This window comes from Lindgomyces ingoldianus, assembly GCF_010093535.1.
Source record: "Lindgomyces ingoldianus strain ATCC 200398 unplaced genomic scaffold BDR25scaffold_65, whole genome shotgun sequence".
Taxonomy (NCBI): domain Eukaryota; kingdom Fungi; phylum Ascomycota; class Dothideomycetes; order Pleosporales; family Lindgomycetaceae; genus Lindgomyces; species Lindgomyces ingoldianus.
In genome coordinates this window covers 181386-205020 of record NW_022985226.1, presented here as the reverse complement: position 1 = coordinate 205020, position 23635 = coordinate 181386, and the positions used below count along the sequence as shown (strand labels likewise).

General features: G+C 31.6%; 2 protein-coding genes across 2 annotated transcripts; one reads left to right on the top strand and one right to left on the bottom strand.

Annotated features, from left to right (window-relative positions):
• Positions 1–454: 454 nt before the first annotated feature.
• BDR25DRAFT_363287 (uncharacterized protein) lies at positions 455–1506 on the bottom strand (the record flags this gene model as incomplete). The annotated part of the gene is made up of 7 exons (XM_033696717.1): positions 455–677; positions 713–852; positions 912–1053; positions 1102–1186; positions 1221–1332; positions 1365–1418; positions 1450–1506. 7 exons carry the CDS (start codon positions 1504–1506, stop codon positions 455–457), a joined length of 813 nt encoding a protein of 270 aa, XP_033539798.1.
• A 700-nt stretch (positions 1507–2206) lies between these two features.
• BDR25DRAFT_159589 (pectin lyase-like protein) lies at positions 2207–2947 on the top strand (the record flags this gene model as incomplete). Its single annotated transcript, XM_033684016.1, has 1 exon — positions 2207–2947. A coding segment is annotated over one exon (741 nt), but the record flags the coding sequence as incomplete, so codon positions are not given.
• Between the last annotated feature and the right edge of the window lie 20688 nt (positions 2948–23635).

Below are 23635 nucleotides of genomic sequence, written 5' to 3'. Positions count from 1 at the left end.
GTAAGGCAGCTCTCATAAAATCTAACTGGCTCCCAGCTGGCCCTGTACGTGCCTTCTTCAGCAGAGGCTCTAGAGTACTGACAGGAGAGGCGGCGTCTTTAAACTCTGCCTACAAGTGTTAAAAGCTAAGGTGGCAGTTGTCTAGCCAGCCTTTGTATACGTGGTAGAGGCAGGTAAGTTGGTGGGCGGTAGAAGTTAAGGAATTTCAGATATATAGCGCTAAGCCTAGTTAGGCAACTATCACAACTCTAAAGTCCCTTAAAGCTAAGCTGCCTTATACTATATTTACTACTCCCGCACACTAAAGGATCCTGTATCCCCTAGTAAACCTAAGATCCTAGGGATTTAAGTCTGTTAATTAAGTTAATTAAGCAGGCACAATTTGCTTAATTAACTTAGTAAATTTTGCCTAGCTAATTAACTTAATTAACAGCTATTAATTAAGTCAATCAAGTCAAGTTATCAAGTCGACTTGATTGTTGCCAACTCTACTGGAGAATGTCCCCGAAGTGGTGTTGGGAGCGCCGCTGCAATTGTCTTTGTCTCCTGGGTGGTTTACGAGTTGCTTGAAGTACTTTGTGCCCCTGAGACATTGGACGTTGCTGGTGGGAGTGTTAATACCGCATAGGGCGGTGCAGGCTCCGTTGCGAGAATGCGTGGAGCGCAGGGAGGGGATTCTGAGAGGGGATGCGGGGGCGGCGGTGAAGGAGACAATGCTACAGGTAAGAGAAACCCAAGGCGCAATGTTGAAAAAAATTGTAGCGGGAGAAAAGCAATAGGAAAATACTGGTTGAAATGGAGAACCTCAAGATGTGATTGTTCCACTGGAAGTCGTATGCGAAATGCAGTGTGCTGTCGCCAGCACCCTTCAATGCTTTATAGTTCCTGGCGTCTTAGGAGAATTTGAAAACTGTATCATAGCTGAAAAGATGAAGTCCGTGGAAGTTGCTTCTCCAGCGGTGCGATGTTGTGAGCTGGTGTGGCTGGTGGCTTAAGTCAGCGTTTGGGTCTGAAGAACAATTCCCGTTTGTCGATCGGAAACGTGCGCGTATCCTGTTTCGATACAGACGATGCGAAATGGAATGAGTTGGGATGACCTACCATTTACTAGAATCTAAGCCGGCAGGGTGATGAGAACTTTCCTTGGATTCAGGAGGGGTATTTATCTGTTCTATGCACTTATGAGCTAGGCGGTGCGAAATGAGGTGCTAATTATGAACATTGGATCTTGAGAGGGGAGAGGACGTTATTGGAAAACTCCGGGTCGAGGATTTTGTGGGGAGTCAGGATGCATGGTGTTCTTAAGTCGAGTACTAGGCCCAGACTTTGTCCCTGATGATAGTGAGCAGCGCAATCAGGCACACAAACACATTGTAGAAGCCTGCGGTGGCTAGCAATTGACTAGTTTGGAGTAAAGACTACTTCTACAAGCGTGTGCAAATGTCAGACTTTCATCCTGGAAATCCCAGGTGAGATCCGTCGGCTATCGATAAGCATTATAATCATCGATCCGATTGGTATTCGATATCGTAGGGTGATGAAAGATCAAACAGCATGTCAATTGAGGAGCTTGTAATAGTTCTACTCAACCGACCTTCGTTACATCGCTTGAAGCCGTTCAATTTAGCCAGTGTCTTCAAATTATAGGCATGGAACCGCTCACCACAAGGATAAGAAGCTACCTTGGTGTGATGTCGCATTTAACTGTTCGTGTTTTCAGGCGAGTAATTCAACGCAGCACAACGGCAATGCTACGCGATGGGTTATGGTTGCAATTGTCCAGCCAACATCCAGGTATAACATCGATCCTGACCTCGGCCACGAAGCCTATTTCTTAATATACTGCATATAGATGAACGGTTCGTGGGATACGAGTTTGCGATCTAACCCGGTTTGTGTCCTATCATATACTTAGACCAATGATCGTCTTTCTCTCCAAAGCAACAATTAATATACCGACGAGGTTTCTAAAATGATACGGCACCGTACCACCGTGACCTACAACCCTAACTGGAAAGATATTTGGATATACGAAATGACCTCTTTGTACATATACATACGGCCACGCCAAATCCACCAGCGACTCAACCTACCAGTTGTCACATCGACCGGACCGTCAGATTTCACGATGCGGGATATTCCACGCTCTCTTGCACCAATTATCGGGCTTTTTATAGCAGCGCCACTATCGGCCGCAGTCAGCAATGCAGTATGCACTCCCCTTGCCCAAGGGTGGGAAATGATTGATGATGCCCCTACTATCAACGACGCTATTGCTAGCTGCGGAAATGGAGGGACTATTATCCTTCCACAAGGGCAGATATACTCAATCCGATCTCCAATCAATTTCACACCCTGCAAATACTGCGATCTCCAGATCGAAGGTCAAATTCTCGTCTCTCGAGACGATTGGGCCTATTGGGCTGGCCAGGACTCCATATTCACTGTTGCTGGCGTTAAAGGCGTCATGATTCGTAGCCTTACGGGAAAAGGAGTGATTGACGGAAACGCGATCGATTTCTATCACCGCCCTGTATCAAACGATGGTTGGAATAGAGCACCTCCTTTACTGCACGTTACGAACGGGTCTTCTTATGTTGTCGTCGATAATCTCCTCATCAAAAACCCCCCGATGCGTTTTTTTAGAGCAGAGGGAAACAGTACCAAAATCACCTATTCTCGACTAAATCTCTCCGTTGTGGAGCAGTACGGTATTAACCCCTGGTCCGAATCAATGACGTTTGGATTCGAATTGGGGGATGTTTCAGAAGTCACTATCGATTCTGTTGCTATGGATTTCCGGGCTCGAAGCCAAACACCAAACACGATTGGAGTTTGCGTGGCATTTGACAGGGGGACAAATGGTATCACCGTCAAGAATGTAACCTGCAAAGGTGCCTGGGGAGGAGTTTTGGTCATGGTGGGCACTATGGCAGCCTCGGTAGGCGTCGAGGCTAGACTAGATCCTAGGCTGAGTGTTGGACGTGGAGTCAAAAATGTCCAAGTTTCTAACTTGACTTTCGATGGTGGCTCTGGGACCGGCTTTATCAACGCATTGTCACCACAGGAACCGATTTCGAATGTTACTTGGGATGGAGTAACAATTCTTGGGGGCAACGCGGTGGCAATTGAGAGATGCTATCTTAGATGTCATTGCATCACGAGCCATTATTATCAATGCCAACAGTACGATTCATACGAACGATTCGAGAATATCCGATTCAAGAATTTTGGGGGAATTTTAGGGGACAAGCCAGGAGCGGGATGGGGTTGCGCGGCTAACCAAACACTATGTGATATCCAATTCAGCGAGTGGACGAACACTACGATGTAACTGACCTGCGGTTCCTGATGGGCATACTGGACTGAAACCTAAGGCATATGTTGATGCTGCGTTCAACACCCTCAGTTAGGGATAGCGTTTACATTGCTACAAATTTCTAAGATATACTAATCTTTTGACGAGCGTATACTTCTAGACCTCGGTCGTTGGTGGGTTTGTTGTGATCGCGATGGCCGTTACTAGGGGCAAGTCTTAGAAACTGCAGCAACGAGGTCTTAGACAACTATTATAAAAACCATCCCTGCTCTCGCCATAGAAAGGCCAGAAACAAAACTATTCTGTCTGCACTGCCTTGTCCAAGCAAGAATTTAAATTTTAAAATAAAATAAAAATCCATTAATGATGAATGGACTTCCTTGTACGGTCAGGCGCGGGGTGAGCGGCCTTGCTGTTACGATATCTACTTACTAGGTAGGCTGTGTGATGACAGCTCGTACTGGTTCGGTACACGGGCCTGGATGAGGATTGTGTGGGCGTAAGGAAGGATAAGCTGCGACGCGGGTGTACAGTCTGGGTGCAAGTTATGCGGGTATTGGAAGTGTCAGCTAATTGTGGTTTGCCTCTGGCTGCTGTATAAGGAGCAGTGGAGACAATCTTAGAGAGATAATAATTAGAGTATATATGTATAAGATATATAATAGTATAGTGTCTTTAGAAACTAGTAATACTACTTAGTCTATATAAAGAAAAGACTAAATGTTAATTATAACGTTCTAATAATAGTTGGGATTAAGACTATATACATTAATAGTTACATGCAGTGCATGCATTTTCTGCTAAGTCTGTTATCCTTGCTCTAGGGACATCTAGTGTGCCACGTAACCTCCTCTTATGCTGCTAGAAAGAAGTTTTACTACTAATTATTATCTAATCTAGTAGCTGCCTAACACTTACTTATAGTCTACTTAGAGACTATAACACACAGCCTTTTCTATTTAGCAGCGTCCTTACTGCCTTGTCTACACTGCTGTAAGTGTTAAGAAAGTATTATAACTTATAAGTGTCTACTATTTTCTTATTCCAGCTACTGCTCTAACTATGCCTTATTGTTATCTTTAGTTCTGTTATAACTATACTGTTTGTTATCTTAATTCTCTTTATTATAAAAAGATGTAACGTTATAGTTATATTTTTTGTTAAATAGGCTCTTTTAGCTAGCTGCTTATAGTATAAGCGCTTAAGTAGCAAAAGTAAGAGTAGTGTACAGTGTGCACAGTGTACAGGGTAGGTAGAGTAAGGGTAATATGTTTCTAGTTTTATTGCTCTTGTCTTTTCCTCTGTACAGAGGAAAAGGGGAATATCTAGATGTTTGCGCACAGAGGTTTACAGATAAGCATTATATAACATAGATATATAATCCTGCTTATGCGCAATAGCTAGTATTTAGACTATAACACTACTGCTGTGTATAAATACTAGTAACTTTCTATTTTTATCTAAAAAGTTACTTTCTATATAAGTTACCTTCTTTCTTTTTATATAAGTCTATTTAGTTACGTTCTACCTATACTTTACCCCATTTATTAGGACTTGCCCTAGTAATGCTGTGTATTAGAATAGGCTAGTTAGACTATATAAATAGCTTTATAAATAATTTAGTAGTATATAAGCTATTTTATATAGAATTTTATAATAAAGTAGTGTAAACTCTTTATGTAAAAAAGTGTATAAAAAGGTATATATAATAAAGTTTTTTTTTCTGCTTTTTAAGCTTTACTGTATAATTTTTTAGCTCTTTTCTTTTTTTATATAGTGCTAACAGTAACAGATCCTTCTACACACATATATATGTCTCTCTAGCTCTTCTCCTCTACCTCTAGCGCTGTTAGCGCGGGCGTCTTTAACAACACCGCAGGTTAAATTAGCTAAACTCTAGAACATATTAACAAAGAAAGCAAGCATTATAGCTAAAAAGACTTTAAGACTAGCCTTTTTAAAGCTTTTTAGAGAATTACTTAAAGACCTTTACCACTTTTTTACTAGATGCTACCTCTACATGTAGTACAACAGAGGGGCATTTTAAACTAATACAGAAATAATATCCTAGATAGAATTACACCTAGAAGGACCCCTAGCAATCTAGTTCTAGCCTTATGCAGATAATTAGATAGACTTTAGAGTAAATAGCACTACATTAAACTCTAAGACTAAGGAAATATTTAGCAGCATAGAAGCATTTAAAAAAGCCCTAATAGCTATTTATAAAACTATAAATAAACAGAAAATTGCTACTAACAAATTAAACACTTTAAAATAAGAAAAAAAACAGCCTAATACTATACAGCATGTTTTAGAGAGCAGCTAGCTATCTATAGATAGACAGATTAAAAGGCACTCTGCTAAATATTCTACAACAGCTTAAAAGATATAATAAAGGATGAGTTTATACATAATAAAAAGCTAACTACTCTTAAAAACTTTATTATAACAGTAACACTCTATAATAACAGGCATAGAGAATATAAAAGAGAAAAATAGCGTAAAAAAGCTCTCTAGAAACCTAAGTTTATTCTTAAGAAAAAAAAAGCTTTTTATTATAATAAAAAACTAATAGACCTTAGTTATATAAAATATATATAAAGTCCTCTCTTAAAGAAAAGCTAAGCCCTTAGACGTAATAGGCTGCCCTTAACTAAAAAGTAATAAAAGTGGCTAGAGAATAAGGCCTGCCTAAACTATAAAAGAGTAGAACATTTCTACTAAAATTACCTAAACTTTTAGAAGGCAAAGAATAAAAATACTACTATAACAGTAAAAGCTATTACTGCAGAATATAGCCTTATAGATAAGGAAATATTAGAAAGATTAGACAACAGACTTTACTAAAAATGTAAAAAAAACTACTCTTTAAAGGCCTACTTTAAAGTGTATTAGGACATAGCTATTAACAACTTTAGCAGCTTAAATTAAGTGTTGTAGGACATTATAATCTTTAAAGAATATAAAGAAGAGACTTAAATCTAAAGATATAATATAAATATTAAGAAAAAAAGAGTAATTCCCTCTTAATAATAAAATGCTAGAAACTTTAGTGTAGAAGCTCTCTAAACAGTTCTAGAACTGCTTATGCTAGAAGTGTAGGCAACAACATAATTACTCTAGAGAATGCGTAATGCTACTTTATAATATAAGCATTAGTAATAACTATGTATTGTTTAACATAATATAAAGAATAGCTAAAGTAAAATATAATATTATGAATAAAAAATTAATAGTAGTTCTTTATAAAGATTTATAACTAAAAATTTAAAAAACTAGGTAAACCTACTAGGTTTAAGGTTCTAGAATTAGTAATTAACAGAAAGGCTCTTGTTCTATAATAGAATTATAGACACTGTCTTCTCTACAGCAGCGCCTCCTATAGTACAGACAGCTACTAATAGAAGGAACACCCTATATAAATAGTATAAACTTAAGAATATCCTAGATAGACCTAGGAACACCTACTAGACACCTTATATAGACTAGACAACTGCCTATACCCCTAGTATTAGTGCACACAACAGTATTGCACAAAGCACTAGGACAATAAACATTAAGCAAGATAGTAGCCTACTTAAGAAAGACATCTAGACGGCAACCTATAGAAAGGCACAGCCTTAGTATGCAAAATAATAGATTGCTACATGTGCTAGACCTTGCCTGTCTAGGAAGAGTTAAAAGTGTGGCCTAACTGTAATTATTAAAACAGCTGCAGATTCTATTACTTTTAATAAAAGGCTGCATATAAGAAAGACTATATACCTACCTACTATCTAGTAGAAGACTATGAATGTAAGGTACTTAACTACTGCACAAAGAAACATAGGCTTTATAAGAAAAAAAGGGCTAAGAAACTTAGTAACTTCTAAGAAGATATTAACCTTTACTTTATAAATTAACATACTTTACAGGCAAGTTGCTTACACACCTAAGTTGCTTACTTTTACTAAGACCCTACTACACTACTCTTTTTACACTAATGTATTCCTAATAACACTACTTAGACGTGTTAAAGAAATGTTAAATGCAGCTTACACTTTAAGCTTTTAAACAGAATGTAACACTTTTTAAGTAACACACTGCAGCTATCTATAAAGTCTTTTAAAAGATAATAAGTAACTAACACACTAGATAACCTTTTTAAGCTAATTATATAGCTAACTTATAAAAGCTAGATAATAATAAAAAGTAGGTAATTATTTACAGTACTAGGACAAAGTCTCCCGACACGCAGGGGCCACCCCCACCAAAACGCGGAAACGCGAAACTTCCACCAACCACCCCACCACCTACAACTTCATCATGCGAAGGTCTTTTAGTACAGATACTAGCAGAAATTGCAGGTCTAATAAAGAGCTTTTAAATAAGGCGCAGTCTGCAATTATTAGACAATAGAAAGCTAGGATATTGCTGTTAAAACTTACAGAGGTGTTTTGCGTTGCCTGCTCTATAATATACAACACTATTAAGAGATAGCAACAACACAGCACTATTAAGTTGTTACCCTGTACTAGCAGGCCCCTAGTACTTTTAAGGCAGGAGAAGAAGATAATTATTTAAATAGCTAGAAAAAACTTTAAGCAAACATATAAAAACCTCTAAGAAGAAGCTAGTCTGCTAGACCCCTCCCTCTAACAAACCCACCCCCTGTGTAACTGTACACTGTACTAGGTGCTTAAGAAGCATGGCCTAACTAATTACTGCTGTAAAAAACAGCCTAAATTAAACTGCAGCTATGCTGCTCTACAACTACACTTTACTAGAAAGTACTGTCACTTTAACTAGCATAGGCGCGCAGTTAAGTTTTCTAATAAGTGCTCTATACAAAGGGGTACTAGTAAGCAGGCAGAGTAGTGTTTTTATCTCCTACATAAGAAATATTATAGAAATATAATTATAAAGAAGAAAATAAAGAAGCAGCTTTTATAAATAGTATAAGAGGCTATCTAGATTAATCTAAATAGGAGCGTTAGCTAGAGTAAATTAGTTATTATAGAAAGAGACTTTAACACCCCTTATAATAGCTATTTAGGCAAGAGTTACTGCTAAACACTAGAGAAGGGTTTATTACTTTATTACTAACCTAGACAGATCTTTATGCAAGACAACGCCCTTATATATAATAGTATAAGGGTACAGGAGTTCTTAGAAAGTCACAGGATCTAGACAATAGAATGGCCCTCCTATTTACTTAACCTTAACCTAATAGAGCACCTCTAGTGGGCCCTAAAGAAGATAGTCTATAAACTACACCTAGAGCTTAAAACTATAGGCAAGTTATAAAAAGATTAGAACGCTTTAAGAGCTACTTTAAAAAAGGTGTAGAGAAAAATACCTAATTTACTAATTTGCAAGCTTATAAAGTCTATGCCACGCTGCCTAGCTGCTGTACAGAGAGCCTAGGGCTGGCAAACTAAGTACTAAGCAGGGGAGGTTATTAAGCAAACCTAGAGAGAGTTTTGTGAATTTTAGACTACTATTTACTATATAATATATTTAATTTAATTTTCTAATGTTCTAGGCAATTCTTAGTTAATTTCTAAGTGTTAGGAGACTTTTGTCTATTAACTGTAGCACATACTTAAGCTAGATGCGCAAGGATTTCCTCTCTAGCTAGTAGCTATAGCTAATATAGCTAATTCTTTACACGCTAAGCATAATATAGGCTATATTAGTATAAACTAGCTTAATATGTTTATTAAGTGCTACTTAAAGCTTAAAGTAAAGTTTAAGTATAAGTATAACTATAAAAAAGCTTTTTATAAAATTTTTATAATAATTTAAGGCTAGTTTAACTTTATAAAGAATATTAAAGCTAAGTATAGTATTTAAGATAATAACATATATAACTTTAATAAAATAAAGTTTATAATAGGCTAAATATTTACTAAAGTAGTTATTATAGGTTTAGAGAGATAAGAACAGGTAAAAGTAGTCTAGCTAGGTAACTAGAAGTAGACAACAGCTATTTAGAGCATTAATGCTAAAAAGTAGGCTATTTTACTTTTTATTATTTTTTAAAGTAGTAATTACTTTTTAAACTAGTATAAAAAAATCTACTTTAAAATTAAGTTATTATAGTTTTTAAGCGCAGCTAGACTACTAATTAGCTTAGTCTAGACTAGTTAAAGCACTATAATGTGCATATAAAGAAGTGTACTATTAGCAGCTACTATCTACTAGTTATTAATAGCTATAAAAGCTATAACTTACTTTATTTTTAATAATACTATAAGAATAATAAAATTATTACTATTTATAGGCTTTTTTATTTATTACACTTTTTATAGCTACTTAATGTAGGTTATTTTACTTTTTTAAAAAAGTGTATAAGCGCTAAGCTAAAAACTTTATGTATAACTAAATTACTTATATTATAAAAATAAAGTTTTTACTATGCTTTAAAGTAGCTTATAATTTTATAATTACTTTTAGTAATATTTAAGAAAGGTTCTAAAGCGCTAGATTAGTTCCTTTTAACTTATAATAAGTTATAATAAGCCTTAATATAAAGTTACACACTTTATTACTAATGTACTTCACAGGCGAGTTGCTTACACACCTAAGTTGCTTACTTTTGCTAAGACCCTACTAAACTACCCTTCTTACACTAATGCATTCCCTACAACACTACTTAAATGCGCTAAAAGAATGTTAGATACAGCTTACACTCTAAGCTTTTAAATAAAATATAAAACTCTTAAAGAAATATGCTATAGCTATATATAAGGTTCTATAAAAAATAATAAATAACTACAGCACTAGATAACTTTTATAAGCTAATTCTACAGCTAAATTATAAAGGCTAGGTAATAAAAAAAAGCAGGTAATTATTAAGACTATACTTAAGCTATATGCGCAAGGAATTTCCTCTTAAATAGCATTTATAGCTAATATAGCTAATTCTTTACGCGCTAAGCGTAATCTAGGCTATGTTTACATAAACTAGCCTAGTACATTTATAAAGTATTATTTAAAGCTTAAAGTAATGTTTAAGCATAAGTATAACTATAAGAGAGCTTTTTATAAAAGTCTTAGAGTAATTTAGGGTAAGTTTAGCCTTGTAGAGAATATTAAAGCTAAGTATAGTATTTAGAATAATAACATGTACAACTTTAGTAAAATAAAGTTTATAATTAGCTAAATATCTTTTAACTATACTTGCGCTTAAAACTTTACTTTAAGCTCTAAATAACACTTTACAAACATACTAGGCTAGTTTATGTAAACATAGCCTAGATTATGCTTAGCGCGCAAAGAATTAGCTATATTAGCTATAAATGCTATTTAAGAGAAAATTCCTTGCGCATATAGCTTAAGTATAGTCTTAATAATTACCTGCTTCTTTTTATTACCTAGCCTTTATAATTTAGCTGTAAAATTAGCTTATAAAGGTTATCTAGTGCTATAGTTATTTATTATCTTTTATAGAACTTTATATATAGCTATAGCACATTTCTTTAAGAGTTTTATGTCTTATTTAAAAGCTTAGAGTGTAAGCTGTATCTAACATTCTTTTAGCACATCTAAGTAGTGTTATAGGGAATGTATTAGTGTAAGAAGGGTAGTTTAGTAGGGTCTTAGCAAAAGTAAGTAACTTAGGTGTGTAAGCAACTTGCCTATGAAGTACGTTACTACTACTTATACATAATAAGCTTTAGTAGTTGTAAACCTTAAGTAATACTTTAAAAGTTAGGTTATAATTAATACTTATAAAAATAAAAATTTAAAAGTATATAAATAGTTTACTAACTTTTATAGTTAAAGTGTTTAAAAAAGTCTTAAAAAGAGTAGTAATAATTATATATAAGCTAGTATTAGTATAATAAAAAATTACTAAGCTTTAAAAAGCTAATAAAGCTGCTATATAATATAAATTATATAAAAAAAGTAAATTAAGGTAAAAAGAACTTTAATAATTTAAAAAAGCCTATGCTTAATAGCTCTAAAGAAGTTTAGAGTGCGTAGTAACAGAAAAAAGGTAAAAAAGCAGGTGTAAGCTAAAGTAGGTAAGCAATTCTAAAGGCGCTATAGATAGTGCAATTAGACTAGTTATAACACACAAATGTGTAAGCAAGAAGTAAAAGTAGTATCTAAATAATATTCTAGGCTGTACTGTACTATATAGTGCTAGAGCGGGTTGTTATAGGCTATAATAGAGTTTATTAGGGTGGGGTCTTGGCAAAAGTAAGCAACTCAGGTGTGTAAGCAACTCGCCTGTGAAGTACGTTATAAGAATGTGTTTTATAACATATAAGCCCTAGTAGCTATAAGCTAAGAGTAGGAATAAAGCTTAACTATAACCTTTACATTTAAAAGGCAAACTAAGTTAGCTCTTATTAACAGCAGATGTACCTTTACTGTAATAGATGTACCTTTACTGTAATAGATGTACCTTTACTGTAATAGATGTACCTTTACTGTAATAGATGTACCTTTACTGTAATAGATGTAACTTAGGTTAACAAATAAAGCATTCTATTCTAAATTAAGAAAAGCCTATTAAAGGTAACTCTTACTAACGCTTTATTACTAGAGTATAGCAAAGAATAGATTAACTTAGAAACATATAAAGAAGAATTAAAGACACTAAACACTAAAAACTAGAAGTTTATAAGCATACTCTTGTTAGAAGACAAGTATAACGCAATCTTAGGCTATAACTAGCTTAAAAAGCATAACTTTGCTATTAACTAGCAAAAGATAACTATTAAAGGTTTTAAGAACTACACATGTATAACTTAGTTAGTATGCTATAATAACTTATACCTTATTTACAAACAAGCTAAGCAGAGTAGCAGTTACTATCTAAAGAAAAAGAAGCTTTAGAAATTCTCTTACTAAACGCTAAAAGCTAGAGCTGTAAGAATAATAAAAAAAATTAAAAAAGTCCCTTATAAAGAACTTAAAGCTAATAAAGACATAGAATAAGTTAGCATCTATAAAATAAAAAAAGACACAAGTAATTCTAGCTAAGTACAAGGATTACAGCAACATGTTTAAAACACCTAAGAACCTAGAGGAACTTCCCCTACATTAACTATAGAACTATGCTATAAATTTAATTAAGAACCCTAACTTAAAAACCTATAAGCTTTACCTTTTAACAAGAATATAGAAGAAAGCTTTATAGGAATATGTTAACTAAATGTTAGTATAAAGCTATATTTAAGAAAGCTATAGCCTAGTAGCTTTAGCAGTAGTTTTTGTAAAAAAGAAAGAAATAAAGATTAAAGTCTACTAGAGCTACTAAACTTTAAATAATAACATAATTAGAAATTAGTTTTTTTTTCTAATTATATAAGACATAACGTACTTCATGGGCGAGTTGCTCACACACCTGAGTCGCTTACTTTTGCCAAGACCCCACTAAACCACCCTTCCTACACTAATGCATTCCCCACAACACCACTTAGACGCGCTAAAAGAACGTTAGATACAGCTTACGCTCTAAGCTTTTAAATAAGACATAAAACTTTTAAAGAAATGTGCTATAGCTATGTGCAAGGTCTTATAAAAGACAACAAATAACTACAGCACTAGACAACCTTTATAAGCTAATTCTACAGCTAAATTATAAAGGCTAGGCAATAAAAAGAAGTAGGTAATTATTAAGACTATACTTAAGCTATATGCCTAAGGAATTTCCCCTTAGATAACATTTATAGCTAATATAGCTAATTCTTTGCGCGCTAAGCGTAATCTAGGCTATGTTTACATAAACTAGCCTAGTACGTTTGTGAAGCGTTATTTAAAGCTTAAAGTAAAGTTTTAAGCGCAAGTATAGTTAAGAGATATCTAGCTAATTATAAACCCTGTCTTGCTAAAGTTGTACATGTTATTATCCTAGATGCTATACTTAGCTTTAATATTCTCTATAAGGCTAAACCTGCCCTAAATTACCTTAGGACTTTTGCAGAGGGCTCTCTTATAGTTATACTTACACTTAAACATTACTTTAAGCTCTAAATAACGCTTTACAAACATACTAGGCTAGTTTATGCAAACATAGCCTAGATTATGCTTAGCGCGCAAAGAATTAGCTATATTAGCTATAAATGCTATCTAAGGGGAAATTCCTTGTGCATATAGCTTAAGTATAGTCTTAACAATCACCTGCTTCTTTTTATTGCCTAGCCTTTATAATTTAGCTGTAGAATTAGCTTGTAAAGGTTGTCTAGCACTATAGTTATTTATTATTTTTTACAGGACCTTACACATAGCTATAGCACATTTCTTTAAGAGTTTTATATTTTATTTAAAAGCTTAGAGCGCAAGCTGTATCTAACATTCTTTTAGCGCGTCTAAGTAGTGTTGTGGGGAATGCATTAGTGTAAGAAGGGTAGTTTAGTGGGGTCTTGGCAAAAGTGAGCAACTTAGGTGTGTGAGCAACTCGCCCATAAAGTACGTTAATAAACTAACTAAAAGAAACTAAATACTTTATAAAGTTTAATGTATAAGACAAGATTAATAAGATATAAATAAGAGAAAGAAAGAAATAGTTAATAGCCTTTTATACTTTATAGAGACTATACAAACTACTAGTAATGCTGTTTAGTTTAACAAACGCGCCTATAACATTTTAAAGAATTATTAATACAGCTCTAAACTTATACCTTAACGTCTTTATATTAGTATACTTAGACAACGTCCTTATCTATACAAGAGACAGCCTAGAAGACTAGATATAAAAAGTACAAAAGGTTTTAAATAAGCTATAAGAATATAGACTTTATTTACAATTATCTAAATGTAAATTTTATGTTACTAAAACTAAATATTTAGGATTTATAATTAATAGCAACAAAATTAAGATTAACTCTACTAAAGTATAAAAGCTTCTAGAATAGCTAGTACCTATAACAGTTAAGGAAATTAAAGGATTCTTAGGACTTTTTAGATATGTTAGACAAATAATTAAAGACTACTTAAAAATTACTCTACTGTTAACTAACACTACTATAAAAAACAAGTAATTATAAAATTTACCTAGACTCTAAAAATAAATAACATCTTTTAAGTGCTAAAGTAAGCTATAATTATTAAACTAGTACTATAGATGTACAACCTAAAGCTAGACACTAAAATCTATACAGATGCGTTCTTAAAAGCAAGCAGCGCAGCCTTCTACTAGAAACAAGAGGATAGAAAATAGCACCTAGTAGCATACTATTTTGCAAAATTCTTAGGACCTAAAGTAAACTACAGTATACCTAATAAAGAACTAAAAGTAATATTAAACGCAATACAAGTCTAGGCAACAGAGTTGCATAAAATAAAGACACGCTTTAATATTATAACAGACTATGTAAATTTAGTTACATTCTTAACAACAAAGAAACTTTTGCTAATGCACATGTAATAGGTAATAGAACTTGCCTAGTTTAACTATGTTATTAGACATGTCCTTAAAACTTAAAACTAGTAAGCTAACACTCTTAGCTGTAAACCTAACTATTTTAATAGATAAGAAGAAGAAACTAAGAAGTTTACCTTATTTAAAAAAATAGAAAAAGAACTAATGTATAACAGGCCTAGACTTATTAAAGAATTTTGCGCACTTATAGTAACTAAATAAAGATAGAAAAACCTAATCTAAGAATATTATAAATCTCTAATGTTTAGGCACCTAGGGATTAGCACTCTCTAAAAGAAGCTGTCGCGTACAGCTATCCAGCTATATATATCCTTCTGCTGTGCTAGCTAGGAGGTTGACCTTTTAGCAAACGCAACAGAAACTAAAGGCAGCTATACTCTAACTAATACCTAAGATTAAAGAACTATGTATAGAAGTACTTAAGGAATGCAACACATGCAATAAGAATAACCTCTAACGTACTTTACAGGCGAGTTGCTTATACACCTAAGTTACTTACTTTTACTAAGACCTTACTAAACTATTCTTTTTACACTAATGTATTCCTAACAACACTACTTAAACGCGCTAAAAGAATATTAGATATAGCTTATACTCTAAGTTTTTAAATAAAACATAAAACTTTTAAAGAAATGTGCTACAGCTATGTACAAAGTCTTATAAAAGATAATAAATACTTATAGCACTAGATAACCTTTATAAGCTAATTCTACAGCTAAATTATAAAGGCTAGGTAATAAAAAAAAGTAGGTAATTATTAAGACTATACTTAAGCTATATGCGCAAGGAATTTTCTTTTAAATAGTATTTATAGCTAATATAGCTAATTTTTTACGCGCTAAGTGTAATCTAGGCTATGTTAGCATAAACTAGCTTTATATATTTATAAAGTGTTATTTAGAGCTTAAAGTAATGTTTAAGTGTAAGTATAACTATAAAAAAGCTTTTTATAAGAGTCTTAAAGTAATTTAAAGCAGGTTTAGCCCTATAGAGAATATTAAAGCTAAGTATAGCATTTAGAATAATAACATATATAACTTTAGTAAAATAGGCTTTATAATTAGCTAAATATTTTTTAACTATACTTACACTTAAAACTTTACTTTAAGCTTTAAAAAACACTTTATAAACATACTAGGCTAGTTTATGTAAATACAGCCTAAATTATGCTTAGTGTGTAAAGAATTAGCTATATTAGCTATAAATGCTATTTAAAAGGAAATTTCTTACGCATATAGATTAAGTATAGTCTTAATAATTACCTGCTTTTTTTTATTACCTAGCCTTTATAATTTAGCTGTAGAATTAGCTTGTAAAGGTTATCTAGTGCTATAGTTATTTATTATCTTTTATAAGACTTTACACATAGCTGTAGCATGTTTTTTTAAAAGTTTTATGTCTTATTTAAAAGCTTAAAGTGTAAGCTATATTTAATGTTCTTTTAGCGCGTCTAAGTAGTGTTGTTAGGAATGCATTAGTGTAGAAAAAGTAGTTTAGTAGAGTCTTAGCAAAAGTAAGCAACTTAGGTGTGTGAGCAACTCGCCTGTAAAGTACGTTAAAGACATAAAACATATAGGCATTTTTAACTAATTAAAGCCTAAAGCAGCCTTAAACTATAATTACTATAAACTTTATAACTAGACTTCCTTTATTAAAGGAACCTAGTATAGAAAGAATGTTTAATATAATATCTATAGCTTTTAACAAGACTACAAAGTTCCTATATATATAGCCCTTAGAAAAAACTATGACAGCTAAGAAATTTATATATAAACTTAAATAAAACATAGTTTTAGTGTATAGATGCCTTTAAATTATTATCTTTAATAGAGATAATGTCTGTACGCAGCGGTAGCGTCACAGTTTGGATATAAGCTATCGCGCACGAGCAGGATCACGTATCTATGTCACATGATGCTTGTGCGCGAACCTCTGTGCGCAAACATCTAGATATCCCCCCTTTCCCTCTGTATAGAGGAAAGACAAGAGCAATAGAACTATCTAAGAAAATACATATCCTATAGTTAAAACAACTAGGTAGAATAGCTTCTAATAGCATAGCTTGCTATTAATATAGTAGAATCTACTATAATAAAGAAAACTCTGTATAAAGCAAATTTTAGTTATTACTTCTACTACACACTTTCTAAAAACTAACTTACAGACTTACTAGAGTTAATTAACTACCTATTAAACTTATAAGCAGAGCTTGCTCTGCTTATTATATTTAGGTTTATAGAATAAAAAGTTTAGCAGAATCTCCTCTTTTAGACGCGCTGGTTAGTTATAATTTTTTTTAGATAAACTCTAGTAACACTATTTCTTTATTACTTTATATCTTTCTTACATTTTTTTTTTAAAAAAAATGTATACCTAACATAAGAGCACTTTTATGTTAATTTACATATAGTTTACTCTAGCATGTGTTATGTAAAACATGTTTAAATTATAGTTAGTTGCGTTTATGCTACCTTTTTAGCTATATTAGTGTGTTAGGGATTTGCATCAGCCACGCTTAGTTGCAGGCTGTGGTAGGTCGCGTGCTGCACGTGTTTATCCTGCAGTTAAATATTGTTATGTGTCTATTACCTGTCTAATACTACTTTACTAAGCATTATACTGCAACTATTTTTTAACTTAAATAACTTACTTTACTGCGCTAACTATTACTGTCTACTTAATTTTACAACTAATTAGTAGTTTTTCTAATAAAAGGTGTATTATGCTTCTTATACTACTAAACCCTAGCCTGCTAAAAAACGCCTAGCAACCCTTACTACTCTAGATCCCTTAGCTAACATAAAGAGAAAATGTTACCTACTTACTAATATTATAAACGCAGCAAATATTTTCATAGTTATAGTTTAAAATAATTTCTATTAAAATAGTGTTACTTACTTTTATTAAACATGTGCTGCTTATTTTTGCTAAACATACTTTACTTAATTTTATTAACTAAATAGTGCTTTTTTTTATTAACTACTTAACACCTAGTCTTATACTTGTACACTTTTATATAAATATAGTAAATGTAACACTGCTTTTATTAAAGGCATTAATTAATTTAAGGATAGTGTTAAGTAAAAGGTAAACTGTATAAGTTGTTAAAGTAATATGTAAGCGTGTACTATACAGCATAAAGCCTTTAAGTCTATACTACTATTAAACCTAGGTCTAACTCCTGCGCTCCTTTAAAATGCGTACTAGTTATATACATTAGAACAGACTTATTAATTTTATAAACTACACTTATTTAGTAATTGTAATGGCGCAGGCAAGACAATGGGTCCGAATGCGGTATGAATCCACTCAGAGGCATATGGGAGTGCGTGGGGACTCAGAGACCTGGGAATACCAATGACACCTATAGGCCTTGTACGTAGGATATCAGAAAACTACCGAGCTAGCTACGGGGGCAAGGTGCGACTAAATACATGAGGGAATAGGGGTAACAGCAGGGGTTGGGGCCAGGTCGAGGTCGGGGCCGATACAAGGGCCTTCCGGAGGTTCCGGGCGACTCGAGATGGAACGATTCATGAGGATCGTTACAGTAATGTTTCTAGTATTTTAAGCATTTCTTTTACTTTTTACTTTTTTTTATTATTATAAGAAGATCTTTTTAAATAATTTTTAGTTACCTTATTATAAGAATTAGTAAACAGCAATACTATGTGTTTATTAAAGAATAAGGCTAAAATAGATGCTCTATTTAAAGCAGAATAAAAAGCATACAGCATGCTAAAAACGCCTTATATTATATAATTTACTACAGATAAATCTCTTAATAATCTAGCGCTATTAAATAAAAATAAGAGTTTAATAGTATAATTTTATTTAAAGCTTAAAAAAATAAATTTAGAGAAATATAAAGTATGTAACTAAAAGTAGTTTAATTTAAATATTACTTTACATAAATGCACTACATATTAAAAAGACAGGCGCAACTACTTAGACAATCCTAATTAGGTGCCCTTGTAGAGTGCTGTAAATAGGCTAGATTCTAGTCTTGTGCTATTTTATCTTTTAACACTAACTATATCTAAGGAACAACTTCTAGCTAGAGTGTAGATTATAATAGAGCTAAGGCAGCACTAAGGTTAATAGTATAAGTATTAAAGGCATGTTTACTATTTTACTATAAATACTATAAAAGTTTTCTTTTATTTACTACTATTTTTACATAATCTTAATGTTATTATCTTAAAGCCTTTAGCATTTAAAAGTAAAAATGTTAGTGCTATTAATTACTAATTTAAGAAGGACTATAAAGTGTAGTAAACTATTATATTATAGTAGCTTTTATTTTTTAAATCTAACTATTTTAGCTATTATAACATTAAAATTAACTAAGAAGCACTTAATGCTTTGCTTTTTAATAACTATATTAATAATTAGATCTCTACTATTTATGTAACTAAAAAAAAGTTGTTAGCTACTCTAGATAATATTAATGTAAACCTAGTGTCTAATACCTGCGCTAATACTATTTACAAGCATAATGTTAATCTGCTGTCTAATTTTAGTACTACAGCTAGTGCAACTAACAACTGTTAATAAAGTGTTGTAGGTGCACTTAGAACACTTAATTAAAGTGTAAGTAAATCCTACACTCTTTCTAGTGTATAACACCTACAGCTTCTTAGTACTAAGCGCTTAACAGTTAGCTCTAGCATAGGTTGTAGCGTTATGTTATGTTCTATAGCTAGTATCTATCCTAACACCTTAAAATAAGGTAATGTAAATAGCTATTATAAAAGCTTAGTAATAAAAGACCTAAAAATTAAAAAGTTAAAATTTTTTAATTATAAAATTATCTCTAACTTTACTTTAAATGTTGCAGAATTTAAGACCTTATAATAGCATATTTAAAAGATAACTAATTAGACATACCTTTTTATAGCTTTTATAAAATAAACTTTTTTATTTAAATTTAAAAACTATAAGCTGCTACTAAGCCTAGTGTTTTTATCTTTATTTTTATGTAAAGTAGTAGAGTTTATTTAGCTGTGCTTATAAAAAATTAATTATCTATTCTATATCTAGCATTTTATTTGCTATAAAGATAGACAGTTTGTACACTACTTACAGTTCTGTTTTACTGCATTTAACACCCTCCTCTGCTAAAAGTCTGCTACTAAAGTAGGTTTCTATATTAAGAAATTTTTTAGTAATAAGAACATTATAGTTAACTTAATATAAAAGAAGTTTAATTAGCTAGATAGTAGCTAGTGTTTAATTAATTTTATTATAAGGCTTATAGCTAACGTACTTCATAGGCGAGTTGCTTACACACCTAAGTTGCTTACTTTTGCTAAGACCCTACTACACTACTCTTCTTACACTAATGCATTTCTAATAACACTACTTAAATGTGTTAAAGAAATATTAGATGTAGCTTATACTTTAAGCTTTTAAATAAAACATAACACTTTTTAACTAATGTGCTGCAGCTATCTATAAAGTCTCTTAAAAGATAATAAGTAACTAACGCACTAAACAACTTTTTTAAGCTAATTATACAGCTAACTTATAAAAGCTAGATAATAATAAAAAGTAAGTAATTATTTAGCATATACTTAAGCTAGATGTGTAAGGATTTCCCCTCTAGCTAGTAGCTATAGCTAATATAGCTAATTCTTTACACACTAAGTGTAATATAAGCTATGTTAGTATAAACTAGCTTAATATATTTATTAAGTGTTACTTAAAGCTTAAAGTAAAGTTTAAGTGTAAGTATAACTATAAAAAAGCTTTTTATAAAATTTTTATAGTAATTTAAGGCTAGTTTAACTTTATAAAGAATATTAAAGCTAAGTATAGCATCTAGAATAATAACACATACAACTTTAATAAAATAGAGTTTATAATAGGCTAGATATCTACTAGAGCAGTTGTTATAGGTTTAGAGAGATAAAGACAGCTAAAAGTAGTCTAGCTAGGCAACTAGAAGTAGACAACAGCTATCTAGGGCATTAATGCTAAAAAGTAGGCTATTCTACTTTTTATTATTTTTTAGGGTAGCAACTACTTTTTAAACTAGTATAAGAAGAAAAATTTACTTTAAAATTAAGTTATTATAATTTCTAAGTATAGCTAGACTACTAATTAGCTTAGTCTAGACTAGTTAAAGCACTTTAACGCGCATATAAAAAAGTATACTATTAGCAGCTACTGTCTGCTAGTTATTAATAGCTATAAAAGCTATAACTTACTTTATTTCTAGTAATACTATAAGAATAATAAGATTATTACTATTTATATGCCTTTTTACTTATTGCACCTTTTATAGCTACTTAATGTAGGTTGTTTTACTTCTTTAAAGAAAGTGTATAGACGCTAAGCTAAAAACCTTATACATAACTAAATTACTTATATTATAAAGATAAAGTTTCTACTATGCTTTAAAGTAGCTTATAATGCTATAATTACTTTTAGTAATATCTAAGAAGAGTTTTAAAGCACTAGATTAGTTCTTTTTAACCTATAATAGGTTATAATAGGCCTTAATATAAAGTTATGCACTCTATTACTACTACTACTTATATATAATAAGCTTTAGCAGTTGTAAATTTAAGTAATACTTTAAAACTTAAGTTATAATTAATACTTATAAAGATAAGAATTTAAAAGCATATAAATAGTTTACTAACTTTTATAGTTAAGGTGTTTAAAAAGGTCTTAAAGAGGGCAGTAATAATTACACATAAGCTAGTGTTAGTGTAATAAGAAATTACTAAGCTTTAAGCAGCTAATAAAGCTGCTACATAACATAAATTACATAAAAAAAGTAAATTAAAGAAAAAAAGACCTTAATAATTTAAAAAGGCCTATACTTAACAGCTTTAAAGGAGTTTAGGGCGCGCAGTAACAGAAAGAAGGCAAAGAAGCAGGTGTAAGCTAAAGTAAGTAAGCTATCCTAAAGGCGCTGCAGATAGTGCAATTAGACTAGGCATAACGCGCAAATGTGTAAGCAAGAAGCAGAAGTAGTATCTAAATAATATTCTAGGCTGTACTGTACTATATAGTGCTAGAGCGGGTTGTTATGGGCCATAATAGAGTTTGTTAGGGTGGGGTCTTGGCAAAAGTGAGCAACTCAGGTGTGTGAGCAACTTGCCCATGAAGTACGTTAACATTTATAAGATTTAATCTTATTAAGTATAAAAAAAAAGTGTTAAAAATAATAGTTTATTTATTACCTGTCTATTACTTTTACATTACATGTTTACTAAAATTAATAAGGTGCGCTAACTATGCTATTTAACTTTATTTATTACATTCTTTACTATAGATTAACATTAGCATAATTTATTACACTTTATGCTAAGGTTTTTAGAGTAGGAGGCTGTAGACTTAAAGTAATGTGTTTACTTTACTTTTAATTTTATCTAAAATAATTCTTATATTATAGTGTATTATTTTAATAAGTAATTTTAGCTTTTTAAAACTTATGTTTTAACTTCTAAGTTTAACATAACTAACTTTTAGAATTAGTATAAGTAGTAAGGCTAAGGTAGTACACATAATTATAGCTTATTCTACTATAAAGGAGTACTAAACCTAGATTTAAAGTTAGGCAATAATGCAACTAATTTTAATATTGCCTGCATAGCAGTATACTAGGGGTGTTATATATTAGTAATGCACCTAGAGCTAAATCCACAGCAGCTAGTAAACAAGGGTTCTGTGCTGTTACTACTAGCACTAGCTATGTTATTTAACTTTAAAAAGCTTTTAAGTGTTCTTACTTAGTACTATATTTATTACTATTTAGCTAGTTATTATCTTAAAAAGAATAAAAAAATTAATATAAAAGTTTACTAATTTAATGTACTTTAGCTTTTATAAATAAGTCTAAGTTTTAAGAAGCTAGTAGACAAGTAGTATAAAAGATTTACTACTAAAAAAAAGTATATACGCCTTAACGCCTATTCACCTGTACTTGCGCTTAGATAGCGCGCAAATACTAACATATAAGTGTGCACTAGCACTACTAGCGTTGTTAACTATATAGGCGTGTACGCTTTAAAGGGCAAGACATAAACGCAGACTTTTAAAAATATAGTAGGGTAGATATTACTGTATATTAAACCTAGCAACCTTATGCTCTTCTTTGTAGTAAGGCTTTTTAATAAGAGTATTAGCTCTTATAATTATAGTGCATAAAAAGTTCTGCATACTTTATTTAGTATTACGTTAGTACACTATAGCTGCATAGGTATTAATGTTAATTATTGTCTTTTTAAATTATAGCTAGTTTCTTTCTTTTTTTAAAGTAAGCAGCTTAAAGATAATTAAGTAGCTAATAAAGGTAATAAAGCTAAAACTTATACCTATTAAAAAGGCAAAAGCATAGTGTAGAAGTATATTAAATACCTAGTAGCTCTTTTTAATATCTACTATTTAGATTACCTACTTTATTTTAATTAGAAGAAGTGCTTAAAGTGTAAGCTTTAAGTAAAACTATAAATTCTTAACTTTATTTTTTAGTATAAACTATTTATTAATATTAAAAACTTTTTTTACTTTAAATTAACATTACACTATCTATTTTAGATAACTTTAGAGTTATACTAAGTTAATATGTAGGTATTTACTACTTTTACTAAGGCTTATATAAGATGCTAAATGTTATGCTATTATACACTATTAGATTCTTATAGTAACCTAGAAGTGTAAGCAGAAAAGAAGGATCCTAAGTAGGGGAATGTAGTACCTAAAAAAAGTCTTTTTTTTAATAAGCTTACTTGTTTCTAACCTAGAGATGTAGGTATCCCTATTAATAATAAGTTCTTAGGAAATTAGCTAATTAACTATGCTAAAATTAAAAGCATAAGGCTTACTTTAATACATTTTATTTAGATCCTATGTTATATTAGTAAGATATTAAGCAGAACTATCTAGTTAAGAATGCACCTATAGTGTTTATTACTGCG